At 39.9% G+C, this 27,819-nt stretch overlaps 1 protein-coding gene across 1 annotated transcript; it reads left to right on the top strand.

Annotated features, from left to right (window-relative positions):
* Nucleotides 1-5,501: 5,501 nt before the first annotated feature.
* On the top strand, nt 5,502-26,248 carry LOC105921938 (alpha-2-macroglobulin). The gene is made up of 35 exons (XM_021313711.2): nt 5,502-5,726; nt 5,843-6,023; nt 6,161-6,317; nt 6,576-6,628; nt 6,887-6,907; nt 7,145-7,310; nt 7,525-7,609; nt 7,710-7,851; nt 8,686-8,803; nt 8,911-9,020; nt 9,106-9,273; nt 9,404-9,622; nt 11,280-11,340; nt 11,438-11,583; nt 11,686-11,835; nt 13,217-13,360; nt 13,458-13,539; nt 13,652-13,814; nt 13,978-14,203; nt 14,969-15,095; nt 15,219-15,340; nt 15,509-15,560; nt 16,510-16,593; nt 16,722-16,898; nt 17,156-17,231; nt 19,157-19,313; nt 19,431-19,505; nt 19,881-20,043; nt 20,127-20,314; nt 21,038-21,250; nt 21,365-21,483; nt 22,242-22,332; nt 25,276-25,344; nt 25,429-25,534; nt 25,665-26,248. Exons 1-35 carry the CDS (start codon nt 5,629-5,631, stop codon nt 26,246-26,248), a joined length of 4,893 nt encoding a protein of 1,630 aa, XP_021169386.2. The 5' UTR covers nt 5,502-5,628.
* Nucleotides 26,249-27,819: the final 1,571 nt, after the last annotated feature.

Genomic DNA, 27,819 nt, shown 5'->3' with positions numbered 1-27,819 from the left:
AAAAATATTTTTAGATTCGACCTAGGACTGACCGATATAGCTTGAAAATAAAAGTGGAGATTAAACAGATGCAATTCTCCTCATATTAGGCTGTCTCGGTATGTTGAAACAATCACAGGAGAACAGTTTTGTGTATTTTTCAGTTTTAACCCACTACTTTAACAATAAAGTACCCACACTCCTCTTTCACTTTTTTAACAAAAATAAACTACTTCCATGTCTAGCTGGTTAAAAACGCGAGACAGAGAACCTGAGCTACTACCACCACCCCCATTCCCAACACTCGCTCCGAAACATTTACATAATCTCACGCTTAACTCTGTAAAAGTTTAGGGGTCTGCTGAACATAAACCCCAGATTAAGTTTTAGTAGTTTATGTTTGAAGTCAGAGTTTTGATGTTTTGTAGCCTACTAGTTATCATATGACTCAAAGATTGTTTAATTCTGATTGGTAGAAAACTTGATACAAAACATTGTTCTTTTCTTTGGGGGAAAAAGCTAATATTTTATTAATATTAATTTGCTTTGTGAGGAAAGCAGTGGATCACTACAGGTCAGAGTTCTTCAAAGTGTTAAGTGGAGGTTCAGTTGGTTGAAAGTTCACCAGGAACGTCTAAAGATTCTGCAAAAGGCAGAGAGTGGCTTTCTTAGATCGGGACCCTGAGCTGAACAGAGCTTCTCTGTGTGTGAAGATTCCTCTCTTTCACAACCAGTCCCCATGTATCAACAGTGTGGAGGCAGCAGAGGATCTCTAGAGACTGCCAGTGGAAGTGCAGTGCTCGTTCGATCAGGTTGAGGATGTTTTTATGATGTTGATGGTGGTGCCTGTGTCTTTATGTGAAGCTGAGAGGCGTTTCAGTGCCCTGCATTGGTTGAAAACTTGGGTGTAGGCTATGGTCCAACAAAGACTTAATTATGTAATTTTCTGTAATGTCCACAAAGTGAGACTGGAGAAGCTGGATGTAAACATGATCTGCCAGGAGTTTGTTGGATCCAGCGTCACTAAAAGAACATTTGGTTCTTTTGTTTGGAGAAGTGGAGCTTTTGTTGATAGAAACTGTACTCTAGTTTATCACAGACAGACAGATAACATGCAGTAGATAAACTGATGAATGGATGGTTAAAACGTTTTATTTATAGGCCTACTGTTAAAATCTATAACTTCAAAGCACTGTACATTTATAATTTTCCATATTTGTGGTACAGTTGATAATATCCTGTTGATTGTTTGGTTGGTTGACATTAAAGTAAATATATATTTTTGTAGAGGAGTCTGCTTTTGTCTGATTGTTCTTGAAGGTTTTTCTTTTAGTTTTGGAACTTATTTTGAGCTTAATTTGTTCTGAAACCACTTTTATGGACTAGGAATTGATGGACAAAATTAGAGCAGGATGCAAATAATTGTTAGATGTAATCATAAAGGTCAACCATTGCTAACTTCCACCTACTACTGATTTATTTAAAATGATGAGGGCTCAACCCCACAATAAATGTTGCAAAGCTGCAGGAAAGAGGGAGGGAAAGAGTCCCCCCCCGCCCCCCCAGAAATTGCTCCCTGAAATTTTGCTTCTTATGCCCCAACACCCCCCCCCCTTTCTTCTGATCAGAGCAGCACAGGGCTGTGTGCTAAGCCTGTTTCTCCACTCCCTCTTCACCCACGCCTGCAAGCCTGTGTACGCATCCAACTCCATCATCAAGTTTGCGGACGACACCACGGTGATTGGCCTCATCAGCAACAACGATGAGACAAGGCGCAAGGCACTGCAGCAGGTGGTGAAAGCCGCCCAACACATCACTAGGACTCCACTACCCACCATAGAGCACATCCAGAAGAAACGCTGCCTACATCGAGCTTGCAGCATCCTTAAGGACTCATCTCACCCAGCCCACAGACTGATTTCTCTCCTGCCCTCCGGCAGGCGTTTCAGGTTCCTCCGGACCAGAACCAGCAGACTGAAGAACAGCTTTTTCCCCAGAGCTGTCTCTTTATTGAACTCTAACCCTCACTGATAGACTCTCCTCTCCCTCCTCACACCTACCTCCATTTTGTTATTCTCTTATTCACAAGACAGTAATGTTCACCTGCACTCCTGACTGTTACTATCGTAACAACTGTTTACATGCATCTTGCACTACTCACCTTTACTGTATATTGATTTGCACTGCTGACTGTTTATTCACAATTGTTTACATATACATTTGCAATACCGTACTTTAACTGTAATATGCAATTACCTTCCACTGCACTTTAATTTAAATAGCTGCTGTCCAAACTCTAATTATTCATTTTATAGTAATAGCTACCTGTATATCATGCTCACAATTCTGCCTATAGTAATAGCCACCTGTACATATATTCATATTACATGTAAACTCTGTTATAATAATCATCTGTATATTATGCTATTGTACATATCTGTAAAACTCTATTCACAGTGATATCCATCTGCTATTGCACTTCTGGTTAGACCTAAACAGCATTTCGTTGCCTTGTACCTGTACCTGTGTAATGACAATAAAGTTGAATCTAATCTAATCTAATCTTCTTTGACACATGTGATGTCTCCTTTCAGCAATTACTTTACTGGTGCTTGGCTGGGTTGCAGTTGTGCCATAGTCTTTCTTTTTTCAGATTATGGAAACACCGTTTCTATCAGATGTACAAAGCTTGAAATTATTTTCTAATGTTGTTTGTTGACTTATGCTCTATAACAAACATCTGAAATCTTCACAGAACAGCTGAATTAGGCTGAGATTAAATTACACATCGGTGCTTTCTGTTTCACAATAAAATTCACTGAAGTGACCAAATTTAGAAATGTTTGTAGGGTGAGAATACTTTTACATATAATATGTAAAAGTATTCTCAACTCATTATATAAAAAGGCTGTGGATATGATTGTTCTTTTGCTGTTTTTGCTCCTAAGTTTGTGGAACGCTTTACTACGAACCATCACTGAGCTCGAAGTCTTTAAATCACAGCTGAAAACACATCTGTTCTCTTTTTATCCTGTTATTTTCCTATACATTTTTATATTCTATCTATTTTGTCTCAGCATCTTTTTGTTTGTATTTTAGGTTGTAAAGTACTTTGAGCATCATACGGACTGTTGAAAAGTGCTATATTAATAAACCGTGATGGATTGATTGGCACTTTCTGTATAGTCTTTGTCTCTCCTGTGAGTCCTGTTTAGACATATAAAACATGCAGAACAGAAGAAAGAAGCTGTCCTCTCCTCGGTACTTGCAGCATTAAGCACAAGATAGAGAATGGGACACAGAGTCTCTCACTCAAATCTTCCCAAAGCAGTCTGTGTACTTGGTCACTGATACACTCAGTACAGATGGAAAGAATTTGTTTTGTTTTCCTCCGAGTGAGTTGCTATTCGGCCTTCTTTTTTTAATCTGCACCAAATAATATGAACTTTTTGAATAGATGTTTTAATAACATCTGTATCTTCTCAGTGACTGCAGAATTGCTGTGCTCCAAAAAATTTATTTTAACATGTCGATTTCCCTTCTTGTCACATATCAAGACTTTGTTTGAGATACCGACTGTTGCTGCTCTGTAAGTTTAGTTTTTGACATGCTGCACATTTACATCCACATCAGCTCAGATATTTCCATGTTCTTGTATCAGCTCTTACAGATATAACATGATTTTTTTGTCTTCTCCTATTGAGGGATAAACAGTCTGTCTGCTCTACATCAGGTCCTGGTGCTCCAGGTATTGTTTTCACAATATGCCAGATAGTTTTGACTTGTTCTTGTTGTGTAGACGCTGAGCGCTGAACATGGCTAACCAGAGCATTAGACAATGAGGTCAAAATTATTTATTGAGGCGGTATCTAATTCAAATCCACATTACATTATGAGGAAATATTTGGATTAATTACAATTATTTCCAACTGAGCAGACAATTTGCATAGAGTTTGAGACCTATACCAAAACTCCTGTGTGTTTGGGGGATCAGTAAAGCATGAAAAAGTTATTTAACATGTTGGTAGTATTAATTTAGCATCGATAGATTAACATGGCAGCAACCACAACAGTTTGCTTTTGCAGTTACATAAATGACCTGTATTATACCTGGAAAAGATTACATGTGGTGTAATTTTGTTATTCTTTCATTAAACAGTAGAACTAAGGTTTAACATTTGGAGCTGAAATAATGACACAACTGCAGCTCCACTGTTTTTTATTTATTTATTTACTTAATTCACTTTGATCTAAGATTTTGGCCTCAAAACCCCACCCATGAAGAATGAAAAACCTTTATTGTTATTATGTAACTACATTAAAACTTTGGGGAGATACCGGCTCAGAATTTATACATAACTTACAGACACAAGAAAACCTATTGTTTGAGATGAATGCACCCATAGCACCTCCTGAGAAGCTGAAAGCATGCAGATAGTTGTTAGCATCTGATGAGATTTAAATGTTTGAGCCAAAAAACAAAGCAGTCACTTTACAGAACAATGTAAATTACTGTGCAGTTGCATGAATGTAACAAAGAAACATAGGAGAAGTTAAAAAGTGTGCAAATATCCATTAGCATAAATGGAAATCTTCAGTGAAAAAAGACAGGAAGCAGTCAGTTTACAAGGTGATGTAAGATACTAAATTACCTGGACATACCAGACAAACCTGTGAATAAAAAAAAAAAAATCAAATAGTAATTAGCAAAAATTTAAATGTTTAAGTTAAAGAACTGTGCAATTTGCAACTATGTCCAAACTAACGCCCCCTGAGAAGCTGAAAGTGACCAAGTACACATTAGCATGCAACAGAGAGTGTAAATAATTATCAATCAGAACCAGTAGTATGTTTGTAAACATGTAACAGACTATGAACTGGACTGGTGGTGATTTTGAATCTCAACTGGGTGCAATAGCCCTCACAGCTTTGGGAAATAAGATACTTTTAAGTCTATTCGCTTTGATTGATTGTTCCTAAATGGTTTGCCTGGTAGAATGGTTTGGCGGGTTGCCGGTTCGATCCCCCACACTGACTGTCTCTGTCGTTGTGTCCTTGGGCAAGACACTTCACCCGCATTGCCTGCTGGCGGTGGTCAGAGGGCCCAGTGACGCCGGTGCATGGCAGCGTCTGCCCCAGGGCAGCTGTACCTACTAACATAGCTCACCACTGTCAGGGTGTGAATGGGTGTGTGACTGACTGTAGTGTGAAGCGCTTTGGAGGTCGTCAAGACTAGTTAAAGCGCTATACAAGTACAAGCCGTTTACCATTACCATTTAGAAGTGGGTCAAACAATGCATTGCCCAGGTGGGTGGAATCTGTGGCAGTACGTCAGGCCCTTTTCTGGACTTGTAGCAAAAACCGTGTCCCGATCTTAAAGGTAGACGTTTATTTTTTAATTGATTTGAAGAATAAACAGAAAAGAATTCCTGACATGAGTTAAAACTTCAGTTATAATGGAAACTGGTTTATGCACCACATTACATTAAAGTTGGAAAATAATCTTTGCCATACGCAGATAAGGAAGAGACAGAGGTGGCTGATTACAGCAGTATGAGTGTGCTGTATGCTGTATGGGTGTGGATGGGTGGAGTCCGGCCTGCCTGCCACCTATTTAACAGCTTCTGTCTCTGAGGGACCATCACAGTCATGGCTAAGCCAGGGATTCAGATGTGGACTCTTCTTGCCTTGCTTTTCCCGGCGGTTGTGGGTCAAGCCTCAGCTACTAATAGCCGCACCTGTCCAATGTAAGTTGATGTGTGGATGTGAGTGTGAGATATTGACGTAATCTAGCTCAGGATGTGGCTGTCCCCCATGTTAGATCCAAGGTAACAGTCGTGTGTCTTAATGTGCTCATTTGTAGACATTATCTAGTGAGCGTTCCGAGCATTCTTGAATCTGGATCAAAGCGCAGCTTCTGTGTGAGCCTGTCGCCGCCAAGGAGCCCTGTGTACATGGAGGTCAGTCTGAACAGCGAGCACAGCAGGAAGACCCTACTGAGAAAAAGAACCAGCAATGGGTTCCATAAATGCATCTTGTTTCGGGTGAGTTCCCAACATTTAAGACTAACTATAGAGTTGGTTTTCTCAAAGATAAAGTAAAAGCCTTATACATGGCATGTGTTTGATATTCCTTCAAGGGAAAATGAAGGTCTTGTTTTCAAAATGTCTTCCTGAACCAGGTCCCTGTTGTGCGAGCAGACGAGGTGCAGGTGTTTGAGGTGCAGGTGAAAAGCCAGAATTTTTATTCCAGAGAATTCAAGAAAGTGTTGATCAAGGTTTTCCAACCGAAGACATTCATCCAGACGGATAAACCAATCTACAACCCAGGACAGTCAGGTAAATTTCAGCTCGTGTGTCGAAGAAGAGCCAAACAAAAACCTAGAAGAGACTATGTAGCAAAGCCTGTGGGGTAGGCATTTTGTCATATGGTATCCTTAGTCTACCAGATCATTAGGAGCTCATTGATAGTCGCATCATACCAAAGAAAACATCCCCATCACTACTGAGGATGTAAAAGACTCAAGAGTTTCAGTAGCCTTGCTTCTCTGAGCATGCATCATTCCGTAACCTTCATTTAATCCCTGTGAATTTCAGTGGTATTCAGAGTGGTCACACTGGACACGAAACTGGAACCGCTCTATGAGACTGTGAGTATTTCCATTCTCTCCTTTTCCACCTGTTTCAGGCTCAAGCTAAAGAAATCGCATTACAGAGTTTTGTGATGACACAACTGTGACCTACTGAAAAGTGTTACTGCATAACAATTTAGAATATATCGAAATGATAAAATGATACGTATCATCTAAAGTGTTCTGATATTTGTAAATCACAAAATGAGGCTGTGCTTTTAATGTGAACGCACAAAAAAACTTGTTTAACAGAACTTTCTCCCTCCTCTTTCTCAGTATGACAGTATTGTGATCAAGGTAAGAAAGCATCAACAAACTGCTTTTTTGTTGTTGTGTGTGTTTTTTTTTTTTCAAAATCTAAAATTTTAACTATCTAGGAATATCTACAACCATTTGAAATCAATTCAATAGATATACAGCACTTTCAGGCACAATATAGTTTGAAGCAAGAAGTTTCAAAGATGAATGGTATCCAGGACCGACTGTCTTATTAGTTTCCTAACCACATGTTGCTGGGTTTGTGTGTGTAAACAGGATCCGTACAACAGCAGGATTGCACAGTGGACAAATCAGGGCGCCGAAGGGAGCATTTTGCAGCTGTCTTATCTGTTGGGTGACGAGGCCCCTAATGGCTTCTACAGAATTACTGCTCAAACAGGTGAAAGAAAAGCATTTCACAGCTTCAAGGTCCAGAAATATGGTAAGTTAAAGGTGCCTGCTTAATTTTTTATACATATCTATCTATCTATCTATCTATCTATCTATCTATCTATCTATCTATCTATCTATCTATCTATCTATCTATCTATATATATCTATATATATATATATATATATATATATATATATATATATATATATATATATATCATCTATTTGTACTGCGATAATTTTCTTGTATGTTTTGTTTCCAGGTTTGCCCAAATTTGACATTGTAGTTACCATTACAAAAGAAATAAGCGTTAGACAGGAGACCTTTGAAGTTAAAGTATGTGCAAAGTGAGTGAAAGTCTTCAAATAACAAAAGACCAGTTCTTCACCATGCAGAGGCCGCTCCAGTTTAATGAGCCCAGTCATTTTTGGTATTCTTTTCCTTTAGGTACCCCTATGGAAAGCCTGTGGATGGGGATATTACGTTGAGGGTCTGCAGGCCTCTGAAGAACCAGAACTCCTGTAGTGCTGCCGTCATCCATAAAGATGACCGCAGCGTAACCTCTCTTTGCAGGACAAGACAAAAGCAGGTACAGTTGCTACGGTTACCGCTGCATCTCTCTGTAGAAAGTCCTCATATAAATGACTAAGAACGGTGTTGAATGTCATCTAGATTAATTTGTTCATTCAGTTTTATCAAAAAAGGACACTTTTCCCAGACAAAATATGATGCAGTATGTAAACACTGTAGCCATAACCTTTATATTAAATCTTCTTTCATTCTGAATAAACATGCATGCTTTGGCAACTATTTTGTTCTATAAAAGATACAGATGAGGTGACGAAACAAATGGAGCTAACAAACCAACCTTGATACACATTTATTTTTATTTTTTTAGTCTCTCTAAGTCTTTCCACTTGCCTTCTCAACAAAAAAGAAATAAGGAGCTGATAGACCAGCTTCCAGTTAGCATTGTTTTGTGATACCTCTTTTTTTGTCAGCATCCCCACATTTAACCCCATTGCCGTTTTGCTTTTTAACCCCTATAATCTCTGCAGAAAGTATTTGCTCCACAATGGTAAAACTATTACAGAAAGCGGCTGCTTTCTTTGACCTTACCCATGGTTGAGGGAGCTAACTAATCTTATTAGTTAGCTCTAAGTTAGTTAGCGCTAAGCTAGTTCTCTATCTTTACTCATCTTTACTTCCATAAACACAACGAGCCTCTTCTCTTACGCACGCAGCTAGCTTCAGGCCTGTAGACTGCTCTCTGCTTGTGGTCGCACTAAAATTATAAATTGAAAATCCACGAACAACAACTTTATTGCAGTATCACTAATCTTAGCCGAGCAATAGGACCTGCTGCGCAAACGTAGGCCAAGATGGAAAGCAAACCTTCAATGTTTGTTTTCTTTTTTCCCAGCCATGCAACAAAGGGTGTGCCACCTTCGTCTTTAAAGTGTCAAGTTTCACCAGACCTGACCCGAGGCCACTGCTGGACGTGCTGGATGTCAGTGCCACAGTGGTGGAAAGGTTGACCTGTAAGTCCTACTTTTGCTCAGGCCTGATTCCCCATCCCCCCCAGAAGACATCCAGCTTAATGTAGCAGCACGTGAGGGTTGTAATATGGAGGCTTTTTGCTGTTCAGGTGTTTCCCACACACAGTGGGAGAGGATGAAGGTAACCTACCTCATCGGTAGGTTGTTTTTCCAAAACGTCCATAAGACCTACACCCAAGGAAAAAATCTGGTTGGAGAAGTAAGTTCAACATGTGTAGCATCACCCGATGAGGCTGTTAAAAGTTTGCTGCGTTCTCTGTGTCATGATGTTTTATTATGCCCAGATTAAAGCTGTCAACTACATCGGTCAACACGCCCCAAACCTGACAGTCTACGTGTTCGCGGGTAAAAAGGACTCCCCGTACATCGTGGACACTGTCACCACAGATCATCTGGGCATTGCCAGTTTTTCTCTGAACACAAGAAGATTCAGAGGGAAGATCCATCTCTATGTAAGGGCAAAGTAGTTTTAAACAGCAGCGTTTGTACATCTGGAGTTGAGACTGCTTCCTAGATTGTTCCCTTAAAATCTCCTTTTGTTTCGTTTTTTTTTTTTCTTCCATGTTTTTTTGGTACAAACAGGCAAGCAGCACAGACAACCTGGATCCCCCCGAATATAAAGTTCCTTACTATGAGATTGGAAAGTTCCAAGTGCATGAGTCCGGGCCTGGTCTCGCCACGCGTGGGTTTCTCAAGGTTGTCCCATCTCCTAGACCACTCCGCTGCTACCATGTAGAAGAGATCACCGTTGAGTACAGTTTAGAGCCACGAAATCCGGGCCCTGTGGACATAGTACTTCTGGTGAGTCACCCTCAGCTTTCCCGTTGTTTTTTTCACCAACAGAATAAACAGCAGCAAGATTTCTTCAGATATCAAAATGAAAAAAAAAAACTGGTGTCCCCTTTGTGGCAAAGTGCAAGTATAAAGCTTCACTTGACCAGATTAGAGCAAATCTAAAATATTTTCATGAATACATAAACACATTTTCCACCACAGGCTTCAGGTCAAAATGTCCTGGTGCCAGTTAGTGCCCCCATTAGCATGCATTGCCATCTTATTCCTTCACACTTTCATTTCATCCCTGCTGCAAACACACTAGTGTGTGTCTTTGTGCATATCAGTCATTTTTTCTTTCCAGTTAAGTGTTCTAGCAAATTATGCAAATAAATACTCAAGCACACTGCTCTGCATTTTAGCGGCCAAGTTAAAAGACGTTATCTCAAATGTGATTAAATTGAGCGGATCAAGCCAGCAGGAGAAGCTAGAAGTATCTCACCATCAGGAGCTTTATAGTGTTTAAACAAAAGAATCTGATTTGGAAGGACTTGTGTAATAATTTTGCAGCAAAAAGTGCCAAGAATTATTACAAAATCTGTTTACTAACACAGTCATCGCTCCTCACTGTTCACTCTGGCATCAGTGAGTAGCAAGTGACGGTTAAATGAAGATACATTTGCCAACAACTGATGGCCTCATTAACATATCTGTTACACTTATCACACTGTTGTCAGCTCTCTTTTAGCTAGCACATCTGTTAGGAGTATAAGTCGTGGCATCACTGGTGGAGCTACAGTACACTGTTATCAGGCATTATCAGGCAGTTAGTTAAAATAGGAAGTGAAGGTCAAGAGACGTGGACAATGGCTTATAGGCACATTAGAGCACAGGACCAGCACTGAGTTTTATATAGGTTGCATTTTGGGACACACACACATACAGTGCAGTCTGTGTAACCGTGTAGTGTTTTAATGCCGGACATGCTGGCCAACCTCCCAAAAACACACCTCCTAAACTCCATAAAGTGCTGATAGTGCTGCCTTACGCCTCTATGAAGCCCTCCCTGTGTCTGCTGACCTGACGCCTCGTTGTCAGATGCTGTGGCAACTGCCTGTAGCACTGGGCCTTCCTCGTGATGCCCCTTAAACCTTGATGACGTTCTTGATCTCAAAGCTATTAGCAAGTTTGAAGAACCGATGATCTGCAAATGTGTAAAATGACGTTCATTTTGGCCCAGTTATTTGTTTCAAATCAGATCGGCCTCTTGCGTCTGAAGTAAAAGTTTTACGTTAGAGCATTATACGTTTTGTTATCTTGAGTTCACGTTTTCTTTAGTAGACAAATCTTTGTAGCTGTTTACCAATGTGCCAATAATTGACAAACTACTTTAGTGTAACCATGTTAAAAAAAACTCACTTTGTATTGTGAGTATTGTGAGTCTTAGTTAACCACCGTCAGGGTGGGAATGAGTGTGTGAATGGGTGAATGACTGTATTGTAAAATGCTCTGGTTCGTTGGACTCGATAAAGTGCTATACAAGTACAAGCCACTTACCATTTACCATTTAGCTATTTGCTCTATAAGAAATGAGAACCTACAAGGCATAAGACCTAATTAGAACAATTTTGAAAAGTGTCTCACTGCATTATTTATAACTGGAAACTTCTCTCAAACTCTGCAGGTCTTATCCAGAGGACGCATCGTACTACTAGGACATAACAGCATTCATCTGTACTCCTCAAGTATGGAAGATCCAGCTGGTCTAACATTTTTACTGACGTATAGCTGTTGAGAAATTATTTTTAAACAATATAATTAATGGTGTGTTTGCTTTTTTAGAAAACAAGGGCAAATTGTCCTTCAGTGTTGAAGTGAGGTCAGACTTTGCGCCTCAAATTCAAGTTGTGGTGTACACCGTTCTCGACTGTGAGAGAGTGCTCGCCCACAGCGCACTGTTTCACACCCAGGACTGCTTCAGGAATCCGGTTAGTGGGTCCACCTCTCTTTTAACCATAGCAGTTAAACACCTGGTGTTTGAAGGGTGCTAAAGTTTTTGTATCTGTTGTGGGACTCTTTGTGTATTTTAGGTGTCTTCAAAGTTTTCACCATCTCCGGTGACCCCTGGTGAGGACGTCAAATTATGCATTAAGGCCCGGCCGGATTCAGTGTGTGGCGTGAGCCTCATCGATCTTAATGTCCTCGTAAGGTCGGATGATAGGAATCTGAACGCAGATCAGGTAACTGGAGATGTCGTACATAAGAGGGGGCATTGGCTCAAGATTTATGGAATGGGTTGTGTGAAGGGAAGAGGGGTCCCTGGCTAATCCAAAATTTAAACTCTTTAAAGCAACTTCAGTCTCAAAAATATTGTAGCAGTTTAGACTAATGTTATCATGCCAGACAAAACAAATAATTATATAAAATACAGTAGCTTCTGATCGCTAATTGTCAAAGTTTTTGAGACTTAATGAAATGGGCAAAAAGGCTTTTGCTTATTTTGCACCTTATGCATGGCATATGTTGCAGACTAACTGGAAAATAAAGCTAGGGTCAGCACTTTTCCAGACGTTTCCCCAAGTCCCTTTTCTAATAACTCCGCATGCACAACACCATCTTACCTTGCTCTTCCGCTATTCAGGGGGTTTGCGTGGGGGGAAAAATCAACTCTGGTCTTATTTATTTCTACGGAGGACTTCCTCTTTTTCTCTTAAACGTGAATGCGGTTCACTTCTTGCGACTTTCCGCCATGTTTAAACTCTACGCTGAGAGCAGCAGAGCTACAATGAACGGCTAACCACTAACCAAGCCGCTAAGCTAAACAGATACATAAACACTAACAGTGCGCAGCCAGCAAGTGGAAACTCAGAAGGAATGTGCACGCAGACTGACGTTATGTCAGCGCGCCAGAGTGATTGGTATCACTTATCTATTGATTGTGAGACAATCAATAGATAAGTGATACCCCCGGAACTTGAGGGACAGAGGGGGGGCTGAGTATATAACATCTATGGGGAAGAGCAGGAACAAAACTCTGACAAATCCATGCTCTTCGGACCCATTCTTCCCAGTATAAAAAATAGATTACCAACTATAGCTTTAATTTCATAATAGTTTTTTTCAGTTTTGTCTCTAAATGCATTATATGTTCTTAAGATTCTTGTGTTTTTTTTTTTTGTTGTTGTTGTTTTTGTGCAACTTCATTGTGCTCCTGCTGCCTGTCTTTGCCAGGACTCCCTTGAAAAAAAAAAGGTTTTTAGCCTAAATGTGACCTTCCTGGTAAAATAACGGTTTGATAAAATATAAAAACAGGACCAAAGCCTGTTGCTTTTGATGAACTCCTTTAAAATAGATAGATATAAAACTTCTGTTTCATTTTTGGGCATATGGAACAACAACCAACTAGGAGGTGGTGCATCATCAGCAATCTTCCTGTGTAAAACATACAATAAGATCAGAACATTTAAAATGTTTCTGGTCAAAATAACTGACTGAAAGAAAAGCAAACCAGTGTCAAACATACTACAGCAGTTTAAGATTTATTTTTTGCTCTGGAACAACATTATAGAACAAGACATTTTTAAATAGTTGATTATAAAATATGTATCCCCCCCCCCCCAGATATATGGCTATCTGCCAATGAAGAAATCCTACCCTATTCCCCCTGAGCTTCGGGAAGCAGCAGAGTGTGTGAAGGTGAAACCGAGGACCAGTGTTTTTGCTTTCACCAACCAAGAGAGAGAAGATGCCAACACGGTTTTCAGTGTATGATCAGCACGCATACTCCTTTATTTCCGCTTCGCACTCATAGCTCTTGTTGTTGTACTTGTACACTATTGATTTTGTAAATTTTTCATTTCAGTATCAAGGACTGCACCTGCTAACAAACTTGGTCGTCCAAAACCCCACATGCCTCAAAATGGGAGGGAAAAAATATTATGAAGGTTTTTAAAAAAAAAAAAAAAAACATAATTTCTCTGTCAGACATTCTGAATTACAATAAATCATTTTTGGAGGAGTTACTACTTGTTCTTAACTTCACATTCATTGTTCCAGCGGTCTTTACAAAAAACAACCCACCCCGTGGTCCAGAGAGAAAGGCTTTGGATGGGACACGTATTCCTGATCCTGGAAGTATTCCTTATACCTGCCATGAACAGCTGGAGCCCGTGCACAAGCTTTCCACCGAGACCTGGCTTTTTGACCTGGTGAAAGTCGGGTGAGCTGTAGAATTTCATGATTTTAAAAAGGGGGAATGTTACTGATTCCTTAGGAAATAAATTATCTGCCTCAATGGAGATTGTTGTGGCCCATTTCTGTCTTTTATCAGCTGCTTAGATTTAACCACCTAACACAGTTTGTTTGTCTTGTTGCTGTTCCAGAGAGCAGGGGAAAACCTGCGTGCCCTACACCGTCCCAGAGGTCATCACCACCTGGAATGCAGAGGTCTTTTGTGTTTCACCACACGGGTTTGGTTTGGCCCGTCCTGTATTACTCACTGTCTACAGGCCTTTCTTGCTGGACTTCAAGCTTCCTGACTACTTGATCCTGGGTGAAAGCGTTGAACTGAAGTTGGTCATCTATAACAACCTACCCACCTCCCTCAAGGTAAAAGGTCGTTTTACATGAACTAGTTACATAATTGTAGGGTTGGAACAAGAGACCGGCTCAAAAGATTAAATGGTACAGTACTGGGTTCATGAGAACGGGATGACTTTTTTGTAATATTTATTTTGAAGGACTAAGGTCCCGCAAAGTTTTTACAAAAAGGGAAAACTACGATTTCTGTTATCGGTCTAGAATATACCAAGAACTACTTCCTCTCTTGCCGCAAAATGTGTGTGAAGGTTATAGCATCCATACTCATCTCAGTGGCTCATCTTGTACCATGAGATCTCATCACAGCCCTAATAATCACTGTCGGCTTGCTCAAAATTCTTCAAATGGATGCCATGAACTCCCAGCTAGCATACACATACGGGTCAAATTTAGGTAGGAAATTACCTAAAAAAAAAGAAACACCAAAGGAGATTCTCTATAGGTTACTTGATAGCCCCATGACAATTGCCTTTGTAGGTTTGATGCAGTCCACTCTGGGTAAAAGGTGGGGCTCTTGTATGTTGCACAGTTTGCAACATACAATGCATGATTACATACAATGATTTTCATATACCTCTTGAGTCTCACCCTGAGACCTGATAGATTTACTTCCCATCCAGAGTAAAGAAGAAAAAATAATAACCCATTAGGGGGCTAAATGCCTTGAGCTGTAGTTCTCAGGAATCGCAAACAAATGAAGTCTTAAAAATGCAATGGCTTTTGGTATTCCATGTACTCTCTTTCAAAAAATTACCTGCTGTTTCTCCTCAACAGATCAAAATCACTACAGCCGCATCATCGCGTTACACTCTTACGCCCGTGTCTACTGACCAGTGTTTATTTTGCCTGTGTGGCGGCGAGCACAAGATCATCCGCTGGTTTTTGACTCCAACGTCTTTAGGTGAGGGAAAGACTTTAATAACTGTCCTTTGTCCTTCAGCTCATCTTTATTCCTTATGACGATCCACTGGAAACTCTGCTCTATGGAAGTTTGAGAATTAATAGGAGCGGATCTTTCTTTTAGGGGAAGTGGACGTCAGCCTGAAGGCAGAGGCTGTGTCCTCTACAACGGCTTGTTGCAATCAAGATGTGAGGGTGCCAGAAAAGGGCCAACGTATCGTTGTGACACGAACTCTCAAAGTAAAGGTTGGTGTTGAAAAAAAGATTTTCTGTGTTTTTCTGCAGAGATACTGTAGAAGAGCAGATGTAACATTGTCAAAAAATCCGGAATACCACTCAGAAGTGGTCCTTGCTCATAAATAATTGATGAATGTTGGCACTGGGACTATATCCTGTCATTTATTTGTTCCTCAGGCTATGGGACATGAGATAATAAAGACATACAGCTGGCTGCTCTGTCCAAAAGGTCAGTATGAACTTTGAATTGTGAGAGCCAAATGATAGAAGTTAGTAGATGAGTCTCATTCACTCCATGCTCGATAATTATGTGTTTCATCTTTTTTTTTTTTTTATTAAATGACTACAATTGAATTCATCAAAACTTTTGCTGTTTGGAGACTGTTTCATGGTACCAAACTTCCACTGTGGGTTGTTACAGGTCGGATTTCACAGCATTGTGATCCATGATTGTTTTTGTTTAATATCCCGTCACACTATTGCGTACCCGTCTTTTAGTAGAAAGTAAAAGAGCTCGAGCCTCTCCTTTTGTACGTGTTTTACACTGTATCATAACTATTTTTGATAACCAGTTGAGTTGGGCAGCAACTCTTTTTTTGACATGTTTAAATATTCCACATCATGAGCACCGCATGTCTTTTAATAATGTGCACTGCATATGCGTCACTCCTACAGCATTTAGACAATAATCAAATATTGCGGCAATCGCATAATCCCATGTAAGACTCTGAAAAAGCTCTGTCTGCTCTGATGTAGTTGTACACCTTGGAAGGTAGAATGCTTCATAGTGAAAATAAAAACTCACTTTCTGATTAAATTGCTATTAAATGTCTGACCACTCAGGTTACTTATAGATTGGACTTTATTACAGGGGTTTAATTGATTTGTAAATATGTAAAAATGTATAGTGACATCCCGGCAAAAGTAACAAGGCTAAATATAGCAGAGCACTGTGAATTCTACACCCTGATGCCAACCTGCCATTAAAAACCAGGGAAGAGCATCAAGAGCGACATGCAGACTTCAAAGATATGACATGTTTCTTAAATTCTCCTGCATTTTCTCATATGTGAACCTTCTTTTGTCATTGCACCAACATACATGACAAGATAGAAAACCATGTGAGATCAGCTTTAGACCTAATTCACCATCTCTTCCTCTCTTCTGTCTGTATGCAGGAGGCTATTTGAGTGAAAAAATCGAGCCACAAATCCCCCAAAAGGTGATTGGTGGAACCCTGAAAGCTACGGTCTCAGTTTCAGGTAAACTGATTAAGTAGAGTTGACTATACCAAAAAAAGCTGGGCAGATACCCAGAACTGCAACTAAGAACTAATATGAAACCAAAAGCTAGTCCACGATTAAGCTCCATAGGCTCTGATTTTGTGCAGGTGACTTTCTCAGCCGGAGTCTGAGGAACCTGGGTGATCTGCTGCACCTGCCGTATGGTGGTGGGGAGCAGAACATAGCATTCATGGCGATCAACACGTACATCCTGCATTATCTCCGAAAGACTAACCAGCTGTGCCAAGAAACTGAGAAAAGGGGGCTCAACTACCTGAATATTGGTGAGTCTCCATCACTTTTTGAAGGGTTTGGAAATGACCCTTTAAATTGTTGCCGCACTAAATCATTTTCTAAAATTAGAGTGCAACCTCATGGCCTCAAAGTTCTGTACATTTGCATCTGAGTTTGGTCTTTGGCCTTTTTAGACATAAGGTTTGCATCAGTTTCATCCTGAAGAACACCACCAACCAAGACAGAATCCTTTCCTACTATTGACAAGAACATTATAACAAGTCATGTTGGATCTGTTCTTGTACAGGCTACCAGCGCCAGCTGACCTACAAAGACAAGACATGTGCATTTATCACATTTGATTCAGGAGAGGTGAACACATGGTAAGAACTTAAATGATAAGTTAACATGCAAAATGTTTGTACTGGTAAAAAAAAAAATTAAGATCGCCGCTGTCACAAGCCCTCAAGCTATATGCTAATCTCTATTTTCATTGCACATTTTAGCTATCTAACAGCTTGAGATAGGAAACTGCTCTGAAGTCAGATATATGGTCATACAGGCACTCCTATAAGTCTAAACTCCCTTGCTAATATGTCAAGTCTTTGTGATTAAAAAAAAAATTAAAATAAGAAACCCTGATGAATCAATTTTAACTAATTTCAATGAATAACTCAATATATATATCCTGTACAATTCCACTGGAAAAACAAACATCATAAAACATAAAACTTTAAAACAATGATATGCTTTTGGGACCCTCTATATGACTCTTATGTCACTTTATGTTTCCATATGTGAATTTTTTTTTTTCCATATTAAAAAATCTTTGCAAAGGAATAGATGGATAACAATTCACCCAGCTGTCGAGACACAAAATATTGTGATGTGAAAGATGAGAGAAGGTTTTAACATATTTGGTTAAAATTAAAACCATTTTTCACCAGTACGGTAAAGGTTTCATGTATACAAAGTGGTTTTAAAGATCATTTGTTGAATAAGTCGGGCCAAGTTTAAACATAATATATTTCGTTTTTTAATCTGAACGTGAGAGATCTTTGAAAATAATTATTTTGTGTGTTCGCAAATACATTAATGGTTTCATGGATAGTTTTAAAGGATCTTTTTTCAGTGTAGGATTCTCCAGCGCGGGTTTGATTAGTTTTAAGTATTTTAAGTATTAGATTTTGTACCAAAGTTGATCAAATGTAGTTCAAATCACCAAAATGAGTAGCCCTTAATTACGATCAATAGGAAGCCCTGAGGTTGAAGCAAACTTCAGCGCTGTTAATGAGTAATGATTAGCCTGTTGCTAGCCGTGATCATGAATCAACCGGGTCTGGTCTTCTTTTTTTTATTCTTAGTACAAAGAATACTCCTGCATAAGCACATGGTGGAAGCTTCATGTCTTTTAGCCAAACACGGTCATCCAGCCTGATTAGAAGTCTTTATTAGCCGGCTCTGACAACACAACAGGGCAAAGAAATGAAACATATTCAGGTCTAAAATGATAGCTTGCACATACTTTACCCTAAGAGAGAGACTACCCTTTGACCAGTAATATTGCAGCATTTTAATGACACAAGACCTCGTGTCTTGAGAACCGGTTGCATCCCTATTATGAAGTTGACCTTCCTTCTCTTTCTTCTGGAGGTCGTTTCCTACTTCAGATGTATAGATTTTTGTAACTTTTGACTCTAGGAACCTAAACTGCTCACTTCCTCCACCTCAGCTCCACAGATGTTTTCAGCAGCAGCGCTGTGTATTTTCCTTGGTGTTATCAGGCCCGAGCAGCAAAGCGCTGCGAAGGCCTATTGTTTCTGTGATTGTAATTGTAATGCGACCACTCTAGTAGCCATACATCAAATGATTTTGGTCATGTCCTACAATGCATCCATGAGGTCTGCAAGAATAAGTTAGCAGTTAGAATGACCAACTAAAAATTCCTGAAGTCATCCCCACAGGATGGACTGCTTCAACCTTGTTAGCTGTAGACATTCCTCTCCAAACTGTAAAAACATTAACTTTATGTAGGACAGCTGTATGACGTAGACAAGGTTTTTCTTACTGACTAGAAGACCCAATAGATTATGCTTTGCTTAGGACATCAAAGCAAACTGGTAATGTTCTGATTTTCATGTGACTGGATTTCTGCTTTTTTTAACCATCAAATCTAATTTCTGCTGCTGTCAAAGTCTCACTCAACAGTCTGCCCTTTCCTTCTTTTTTACATTGAAATTAGCTTGCTGGTATCTCTGGTCTTGTCATTCTTGTTTATGTGTCTATCTTTGCTTTCCTTTCTCCCCAGGCTCACTGCCTTTGTGATGGTAACCTTTTACAAAGCTCAGAGCTTCATCTACGTTGATCCGAAGATCATTGAAGAGGCTCGGAAGTGGCTGGAATGCCAGCAGCTTGACGATGGCTGTTTCAAAATGACTGGAAAACTCTACAACAACAAAATGAGGGTGAGCAAACTAACCAAAAGATTTGATGAATTGGGCGTGTCTGATCATGCTTCTTTATGATCCCTGAATGAGGACAGTTGCGTAGATGTTAAATTGTCCTTGGTTCTGTCTCCATAGGGTGATGTGCCTGACGCAGTGACACTCAGTGCTTATGTCACAGCTGCCTTGCTTGAAACCAACATACCTGCAAATGTAAGTAAATGTAATAGATCTGAGATTATATGGCTAATTTCCTAATATCAGTTTTGTGAAACTGACTTGTCAATACCAGTTTTAGTCCAATCACACTTCATTTTAAGAATCGTAAATAACCAATTCTTTGTATCTACTTTTATGCATAGACTTATATTTGAACTATTCCTAAAACCGAATAATAATAATATTTATATATGTATAATAAACAAAATAGAGGGGCTGTTGGCCAGCAATAATAAGTAATTCAGATGAAAGCGTTTGAGTTCCTCTTTATATAGACAACTGAATGATTTAACCGTGAAAAGGAAGGATTTAAAAAAGCAATATATGTCCGCTCTAAATTACAAATTTTGTTTTCGGTCATTTGCTAAGAATCCTGTGGTGAAGAAGAGTTTGGAGTGCCTGAAGAAGTACATCCATGGTTACAGCAACACCTACACTACAGCTCTGCTAGCATATGTCTTCACACTGGCACAAGACTGGGACGTTCGCAGTAAGCTTCTGCTCTACCTCGACTCAGTTGCAATAAGGGAGGGTGAGTCGGCCTCTTGATACTAATCATCCTGGATTCCACACCAATGCATGCACATATATTGCTAACATCTCTGGGAACTTTAGGAGATCTTCAGCACTGGTGTCCGTCGTCAAACAAAAAGGCCTCTCCTGTATGTGTGGAGATCAGTGCATACGTGCTACTGGCCAGATTCACTGGCTCTGTCTCTGAAGAAAACCTGTCCTGCTCCTCTAGCATCATCAGGTGGCTGGTTAAGCAGCAGTCCCACTACGGTGGCTTCTATTCCACTCAGGTATGTATGGGGTTACAAAGAAGAACGCAGCTCTCAGCAGCACACACTTCTGCTACCTAAACATGTCAAAACAGACAAATACTTAGACTTAGACAACTTTATTGTCATTTTGTATGCACAAAGTGCGTACAGAACGAAATTTCGTTGGCATACAGCTTGAAAAAAAATCACAGTTAATTGTAGCAAGTTTCAGGATAAAGATGCAGCAGCGATTTGTGTAAACAATTGAAATGGCTTCAGCAGTACTAGCAGTTCAACAGTCTGATGGCAACAGGGGAAAAAAAAAACATATATATATATATATATATATATATATATATATATATATATATATATATATATATATATATATATATATATATATATATATATATATATATATATATATATATATATAATAAAAATGGGTATGTATATGCAACCCACGTTTGGAGGCATCTCTCTCTCTCTCTCTGCCCTGTTGATTTATTGAAAGATTGTATTTAAAAATTGGACAATGAAAAAAAGATTAACATTATATACATGTATATGTATGTATGTGCATCTGTGTGTGTGTGTATAGAACAAGAAAACAAAAGAGGAAAATTTCCTGCCAGCTTATTGTCATAGGCCACTTGTGCCAAAACATACTATTTGCACTAGTAAAATGAAGTTGTCCATCTATTATGCACAGTCCTAGACAGGGTTGGGGGTAGTAAATACCATGGGTGTTTTCTGCTCTAGGACACGACGGTGGCTATCAAAGCTATGACCCTCTACAGCACTACAGTGATGAACCGAGGAGGTACCACCTCAGTGACAGTGACTTCCCCCATTGACCACCTGTCATTCCAAGTGACTCAACAGAACAAGTTGGTCTATCAGGAGCTAATACTGCAAGATCTGAAAGGAGGGTACTGGCTGAAGGCTGAGGGCACTTCATGCACTGCAGTACAGGTCAGTGACTGGACCAGCTGGATGTGCTTTAAAGACCGTACTGTTCAGCGTGAAAGAGAAAATACAGACGGAAAGAATGGTTATCTTGACTTCCTATTTTCAACTGGTTTCCAGGTGGCTTTCCTTTACAACGTCCCAGCTTCAGCTGTTGTCAGCAGTTTCAGCATGGAAGTCGATGTATTGATCCACAGCTGTTGCAACGAACGCTTAGTCACGCTCAAGTTCAAGTCCTTGTAAGTAGACAAGAGAGTTATTGTTACAGACAGAGAGACTACAACCAATCTAGTCATCAGTTTGTCATCCACCTATCCCTACATCCATACATCTATATTTTATGCCAATGTAATACTAGTAAGAGTTGCAGAGGGGGAATGAGAGTTTCCTTAGGACTGTCACTATTAAAAATTTGGGGTGCACCCTGGATGTGTCACCAATCTATTGTGAGGACTTCACAAAAGAGCCTGTAGGCACCCACTCATATCTAAGGGCAATATTTAAAAAAACAAACAAACAATTAAACTTAATATTTGACTGTGGGAGGAAGCCAGACAGAGTCCACACACATTAACCCCATGCAGAAACATCTTGGTTGGGATTCAAACCCAGGACCTTCGCAAGCCACCATGCTTCCCCCAAATTAACTCTTTTTTTAAACAAGAAACTTCTGACACAGATTCAGTCATCTAAGGTCGTTAGACTCCATGGGTCTTACATTCTGAAACATGTACTGAATTCTGTTGTTTTAACATAAATGCTGGGATCTGATATTTGACCAAAAAAGTTAAAAAACAAAACAACTTTTTTTCCGAAGTTTGAAGATGTTTCGCTTCCTATCTAGAAAGCTTTCACAATTCAAAATGTTGCAACAACAATTCTTACTTGAACCTAATATTAGAAGATGGTAGCCCAAACTCATTTCACAAACTCTGAACAAAGAGTATTGGTGTTAAGAACAAGAGTGTGGTCGCCTAGTTTCATCTTCTCTTAACAGATACATGGGACACCGTAGCTATACCAACATGGTGGTCCTGGATATTGAAATACCCTCCGGATTTGCTCCTCTCCCAGAGTCTTTATGGAATGTGAGTAATTACATTTTCTTTCACTTGAAGTGAGATGTTCGAATGTGAGCAGCGATAAGGTTTCAATTATAAATTTACATACAGTTCCATATATGAATGTCATTTTAATTTTGTGCTTTCATTGGTTTGTTTTGTTGTTGTTGTTTTTTTCATGGACTGATGATCCAACATATAACCTCAGTCATCTTGTCAACTAAGAATTAAGTGCAGAAGTTTAAATTCAATGTATATTCTCTCTAAACCACATGGGGCTAAAATTACACTTTGGCTTATTTACATATGTACAACCCTTAACCTTAAGGTTGTACCTTTAACCGGTACAATCTTAAAATATTTAGTCAAATCCTCGTTAGCAAGCTACATAGAAAGAACACAGTTTTTGTAACAATGAACAAGCTTCTAGCTTTATTCTGATTGGATCTCTGACAATTTACCTTCCCAGAAGTAATTGTTAATTTAAATTAGTTAGTTTCCTGTACCTTAAACAGACCTACATTTTAGGTACAGTTCATAAATCTTCTACAAGGTTGTAGTAGGTCTATTATAGAAATTTTATATTATCATGTTTTACCTTGCCCAGAACAAGTTATAATGTATGTTTTGGAGAATTAACCTAATGTTGTCCAAAAAAAGTTTTTATTAAAGTGATGTATTTGGAGGCAGTCCTTCTCCTGTAGTAATCCCTCAGCTTTCTGCCACCAGTACCAGTAGCTAAATTAGCAATAATGTGGCAAACTGACCGAGTGTGCATATGCACCCGACCTAAATTTCTGCATTGGTGAATGGCAGAAATATGTCAGGAACAAAACTGCCAGGGCTCCTGATACAACCGTTTTGTTCGAAAAAATAAAAGAGCTCAAAATTATAGCTTACTCAGTAATGTTTCAACCGTAATTAGAACCTGGTTCAAGTCCAGCCTGGGTGCTCAAAGGACAAATGAACTCATGTAAAACTGCTTTGTTTACTATTTTTGTAGTTCAGCAAAGACAGAAGTACGTCTTCTGTGTTTTTTTTAGGGGAATTTGATAACTACAGATGTTAGAGGGGTTCTATTTGGAATAAAGCTAGGTGTATATACATACACATTATGATCAGATTAATTGATTATGTACCCATATAAACAGTACAATCCGATTATAATTTTTTGTTTTTAATCCAAAAACATTTTAATACGATCGTGAATTTTTTTGCATGTGAACTTAGCTACTGTCACTGAAACAGATCCTATGTAAAATCCTGCCACCACTACTCTTGGATCAAGGCTATTAGGTTTAGAAACCTCATTTTGATTCCCTTAAAATATACCTTCTTATGATCTGGCCAAATACCTTTGCCTTATCTGAATATTTTTGGCCTGCCTATGTCTGTAGCTGAAAATTCAGTCATCTTTAAATGGGTTGATATAGAAATTGGTTGTAACTTGAACAAAATTAAGATGCTCTAAAAGGACAATGATCATAATCACACAAGGGAACAGGTTTTGGAATGCAGAAAGCAGGCTTACAATCTAAACTTTTAGTACTTGTGTAAAAATTAGAAATAAAATATTGTTTTTCCAATGTAATCACTATCACAACTGTTACTATGCCTGACTTGTTGGTAATTGAACCAAGAAAAAATAAATAAATAAATAAATAAATAAATAAATAAATATATATATATATATATATATATATATATATATATATATATATATATATATATATATATATATATATATATGTATTGAGCCTCGTATGAATTATTTCTAAATAAACATCTCAAAACATCTTTAAAACCCTTTTGGAAACCAAGTAGAAGTGTCAGATTTTATAGATCCGCATCTTGACAATACCTGCAGCAGATCTGAATTGAATCAGGTAAAGCATATTTTGTTCTACAAAGGTTTTAGTGGACAGTGTGCCAGGCTGTGTGATTTTTGACACAATTCATCCAAATGAACCCAAAACTGTGCCAAATATGCTTTTTTTTTACCCCATAAAAGGTAATCTGTTGAAATAAAGGATCTTATTTATTTTGTAAGACTGCTTCTGCATAAGAAATAGCCTTGACTCATAGCATTACCCCATGTATCATATATATACCATATATATATGTATTACTATTACTATATATGCCAATATGCCATTATGCACACGATGAAATCAATGAAATAAAGAGGAAAATGAGTTGAATTTTATTATTTTTCTCTACAACTGCAATAATTTAATTGAAAAAAGGTTTATCAATAAAAATGAAAACATTATAAAACAATTAGAAATGAAGAAAAAATATGTAATTGACAACTATTTAAAGAAAATATGACCCACTGAATCAACCCCAAAACAGTAGTCAAGCAGCCTGGAATCACTCTTACATAAACAAGCCTGCAGCCTCTTCATTCAGGAGTAGGGGTGGGGCCTGGGTGATTATTGTTTACGTAAGTTCTACAAAACAGCATTTAGAACCATAAAATATGTACAACGTTGACAAAATAGCAGACATGTAATGTAAACTTGCTGGAAAAAAATGTGTCCCATAAAAAAATTATTTGTTTTAGAGAAAGAAAACCAAATTGCAACTTCCAATTACAACTGGAAGTGCGGTATGTACGTTTAGCTCAGTGCTTTTTAGCGTATGGCACTTGGAGCTTTGTTGTTCCACTTACGCACAGATCTTACTTTATCGGGAACAGTGCTACAATGACGTGCAATACATCATTGGACATGTAAGACTTTCTAGTTTCCAAAGATACTGGCCATGGAAGGTGGGGCTAGGCATGTCTGGGCAGCAAAGCCTTTTTGAGAGAGAGTCAGCAATGTTTGATTGACATTTAAATGGCATCTTGTATTTCTAATGTGTTGTAAAACCGAGAGATGAGAGACTTGTTTTAGAAACATTTAATTCTCCTCAGATGGATTTTGAAAAAAATTGACCACTTCTGACCCATTATTGTTCTCACAGCTAAAGAAGGGAGCCCTGGTGAGCAACGTTGAATACAAGAACGGCCATGTTTATGCGTACCTACGAGAGGTGAGGAGAAGTTAGTGTGTACTGACACAGATGATGGTGGTTGGGTTTGTCAGCAGAAGCTGAGATAGTTTTTTTCCTGTTTAGTTACACAAGGATATTGCTGTGTTCCACGAGTTGGAACTAATTCAGGAGTATGAGGTGCAGCAACTGAAGCAATCTACGGCATCCATCTACGATTACTACTATCCAAGTAAGATGGCCCAGCATTCTCTAACAGACTGTTATTTTTAATTACTGTTCAGTAAACCAACAGATAACACAACTAAAAATGGCCATGATATGTTTGGGCATTTTGTTAAACTTTTGTTTTTTCTTATCAGGTGACAAGGGGGTGACAGAATACTGCGGAAAGTACTGCAACAACAGAATAAATTCACATACACATGACCACTACCACCTCGACCACAAGAGCCACCATCATGAGCACCTCAACCAAAAGAGGTACCATCACGAGCACCTCGACCAAAAGAGGCACCATCACGAGCACCTCGACCAAAAGAGGCACCATCACGACCACCTCGACCACAAGAGCCACCATCACAACCACTTCGACCACAAGAGCCACCATCCCGACCACAAGAGCCACCATGACCACCATCCCGACCACAAGAGCCACCATGACCACCATCCCGACCACAAGAGCCACCATCACGAGGACCTCGACCACAAGAGCCACCATCACGACCACCTCGACCACAAGAGCCACCATGACCACCATCCGACCACAAGAGCCACCATGACCACCATCCCGACCACAAGAGCCACCATGACCACCACCATGACCACAAGAGCCACCATCACGACCACCTCGACCACAAGAGCCACCATCACGACCACAAGAGCCACCATCCCGACCACAAGAGCCACCATGACCACCACCATGACCACAAGAGCCACACCATGACGACCACCTCGACCACAAGAGCCACCATCACGACCACCTCGACCACAAGAGCCACCATCACGACCACCTCGACCACAAGAGCCACCATGACCACCATCCCGACCACAAGAGCCACCATGACCACCATCCCGACCACAAGAGCCACCATCAAGACCACAAGAGCCACCATCACGACCACTTCGACCACAAGAGCCACCATCCCGACCACAAGAGCCACCATGACCACCATCCCGACCACAAGAGCCACCATGACCACCATCCCGACCACAAGAGCCACCATGACCACCATCCCGACCACAAGAGCCATCATGACCACCATCCCGACCACAAGAGCCACCATGACCACCATCCCGACCACAAGAGCCACCATCCCGACCACAAGAGCCACCATGACCACCATCCCGACCACAAGAGCCACCATCCCGACCACAAGAGCCACCATGACCACCACCATGACCACAAGAGCCACCATCACGACCACCTCGACCACAAGAGCCACCATCACGACCACCTCGACCACAAGAGCCACCATCACGACCACCTCGACCACAAGAGCCACCATCACGACCACAAGAGCCACCATCCCGACCACAAGAGCCACCATGACCACCACCCACCAAAGAGCCACCATCGAGCCACCCATCGACACAAGAGCCACCATCACGACCAACAAGAGCCACCATCACGAACACAAGAGCCACCATGACCACCACCATGACCACAAGAGCCCCCCTCACAGCTCCCATGACCACCATAGCCACCACCATGGCCACAACTCCCATGACCACCATAGCCACCACCATGGCCACAGCTCCCATAACCACCATAACCACCACCCCTACCATGTAGCACACAACTACCACAGCCACCTCCGCAACATCTGGTACCCCTTTTACCACCACTTTAGGCACAGTGGCCCACATAATCATAAGCATCACAAAGACCCTAAACATAACCACGGTCATCACCAGGACCAACGCTATGACTGAGCTGTCCAACAGACATGACAACCTGTTTACATATCAGCAAGTAATTGAACTGGCCCTACAAACACAGTGTAGACTGCAAATGTTCTGAGATTTTACTAATCATCTGTTTGTTTTCAGATTGTAACCAGGCTGAAGATCATCAGAGATCCAGACATAAATTAAGAAACAGAATTTCTGTTAAAGATGCATACTTTACCAAAATGGCAAATGTCCTTGTTTTTTTATTTACACGCACAAGCAGCTATATTTTTTTTGTTTTATCCTATAATCTAGGTTGAGATGTGAAAAGCTTTGTGACACATTTAGAAATCTAACCATTATGTTCTGTTCTGTCTCTCTTCGAGGTCGGTCGTGTTTTTTCTCTCCTCTGCAGCTTTCACCTCTCCCTCTCCTGCTTCTGCTGCTATGTCTTGTCTTTCTAAGAACTTTCTTCATATCAACCAAAATCTGAAAAACATAGATCTGGTATGTCTCTCAATGCTATTGATAATTTTTTTTTCGACGGGTAGGCAACGAAAGGGTGACCCGTCCGGTCCTGATTTCACTCATTTTGTGAGATACACCCTACATTCCTGGATGGAA

Source organism: Fundulus heteroclitus, chromosome 18 (genome assembly GCF_011125445.2).
Source record: "Fundulus heteroclitus isolate FHET01 chromosome 18, MU-UCD_Fhet_4.1, whole genome shotgun sequence".
Classification (NCBI taxonomy): Eukaryota; Metazoa; Chordata; class Actinopteri; order Cyprinodontiformes; family Fundulidae; genus Fundulus; species Fundulus heteroclitus.
This window is presented reverse-complemented; position numbering and strand designations above follow the sequence as displayed.

What these genes read in the sequence shown, in the direction of transcription:
- LOC105921938 (XM_021313711.2), top strand. Translation starts at nt 5,629, where the DNA reads ATGGCTAAGCCAGGGATTCAGATGTGGACTCTTCTTGCCTTGCTTTTC. An exon ending in GAAAAAATCTGGTTGGAGAA is followed by an intron (nt 9,021 to 9,105) that starts GTAAGTTCAACA and finishes TATTATGCCCAG; the next exon opens with ATTAAAGCTGTCAACTACAT. An exon ending in AGCTACGGTCTCAGTTTCAG is followed by an intron (nt 16,594 to 16,721) that starts GTAAACTGATTA and finishes GATTTTGTGCAG; the next exon opens with GTGACTTTCTCAGCCGGAGT.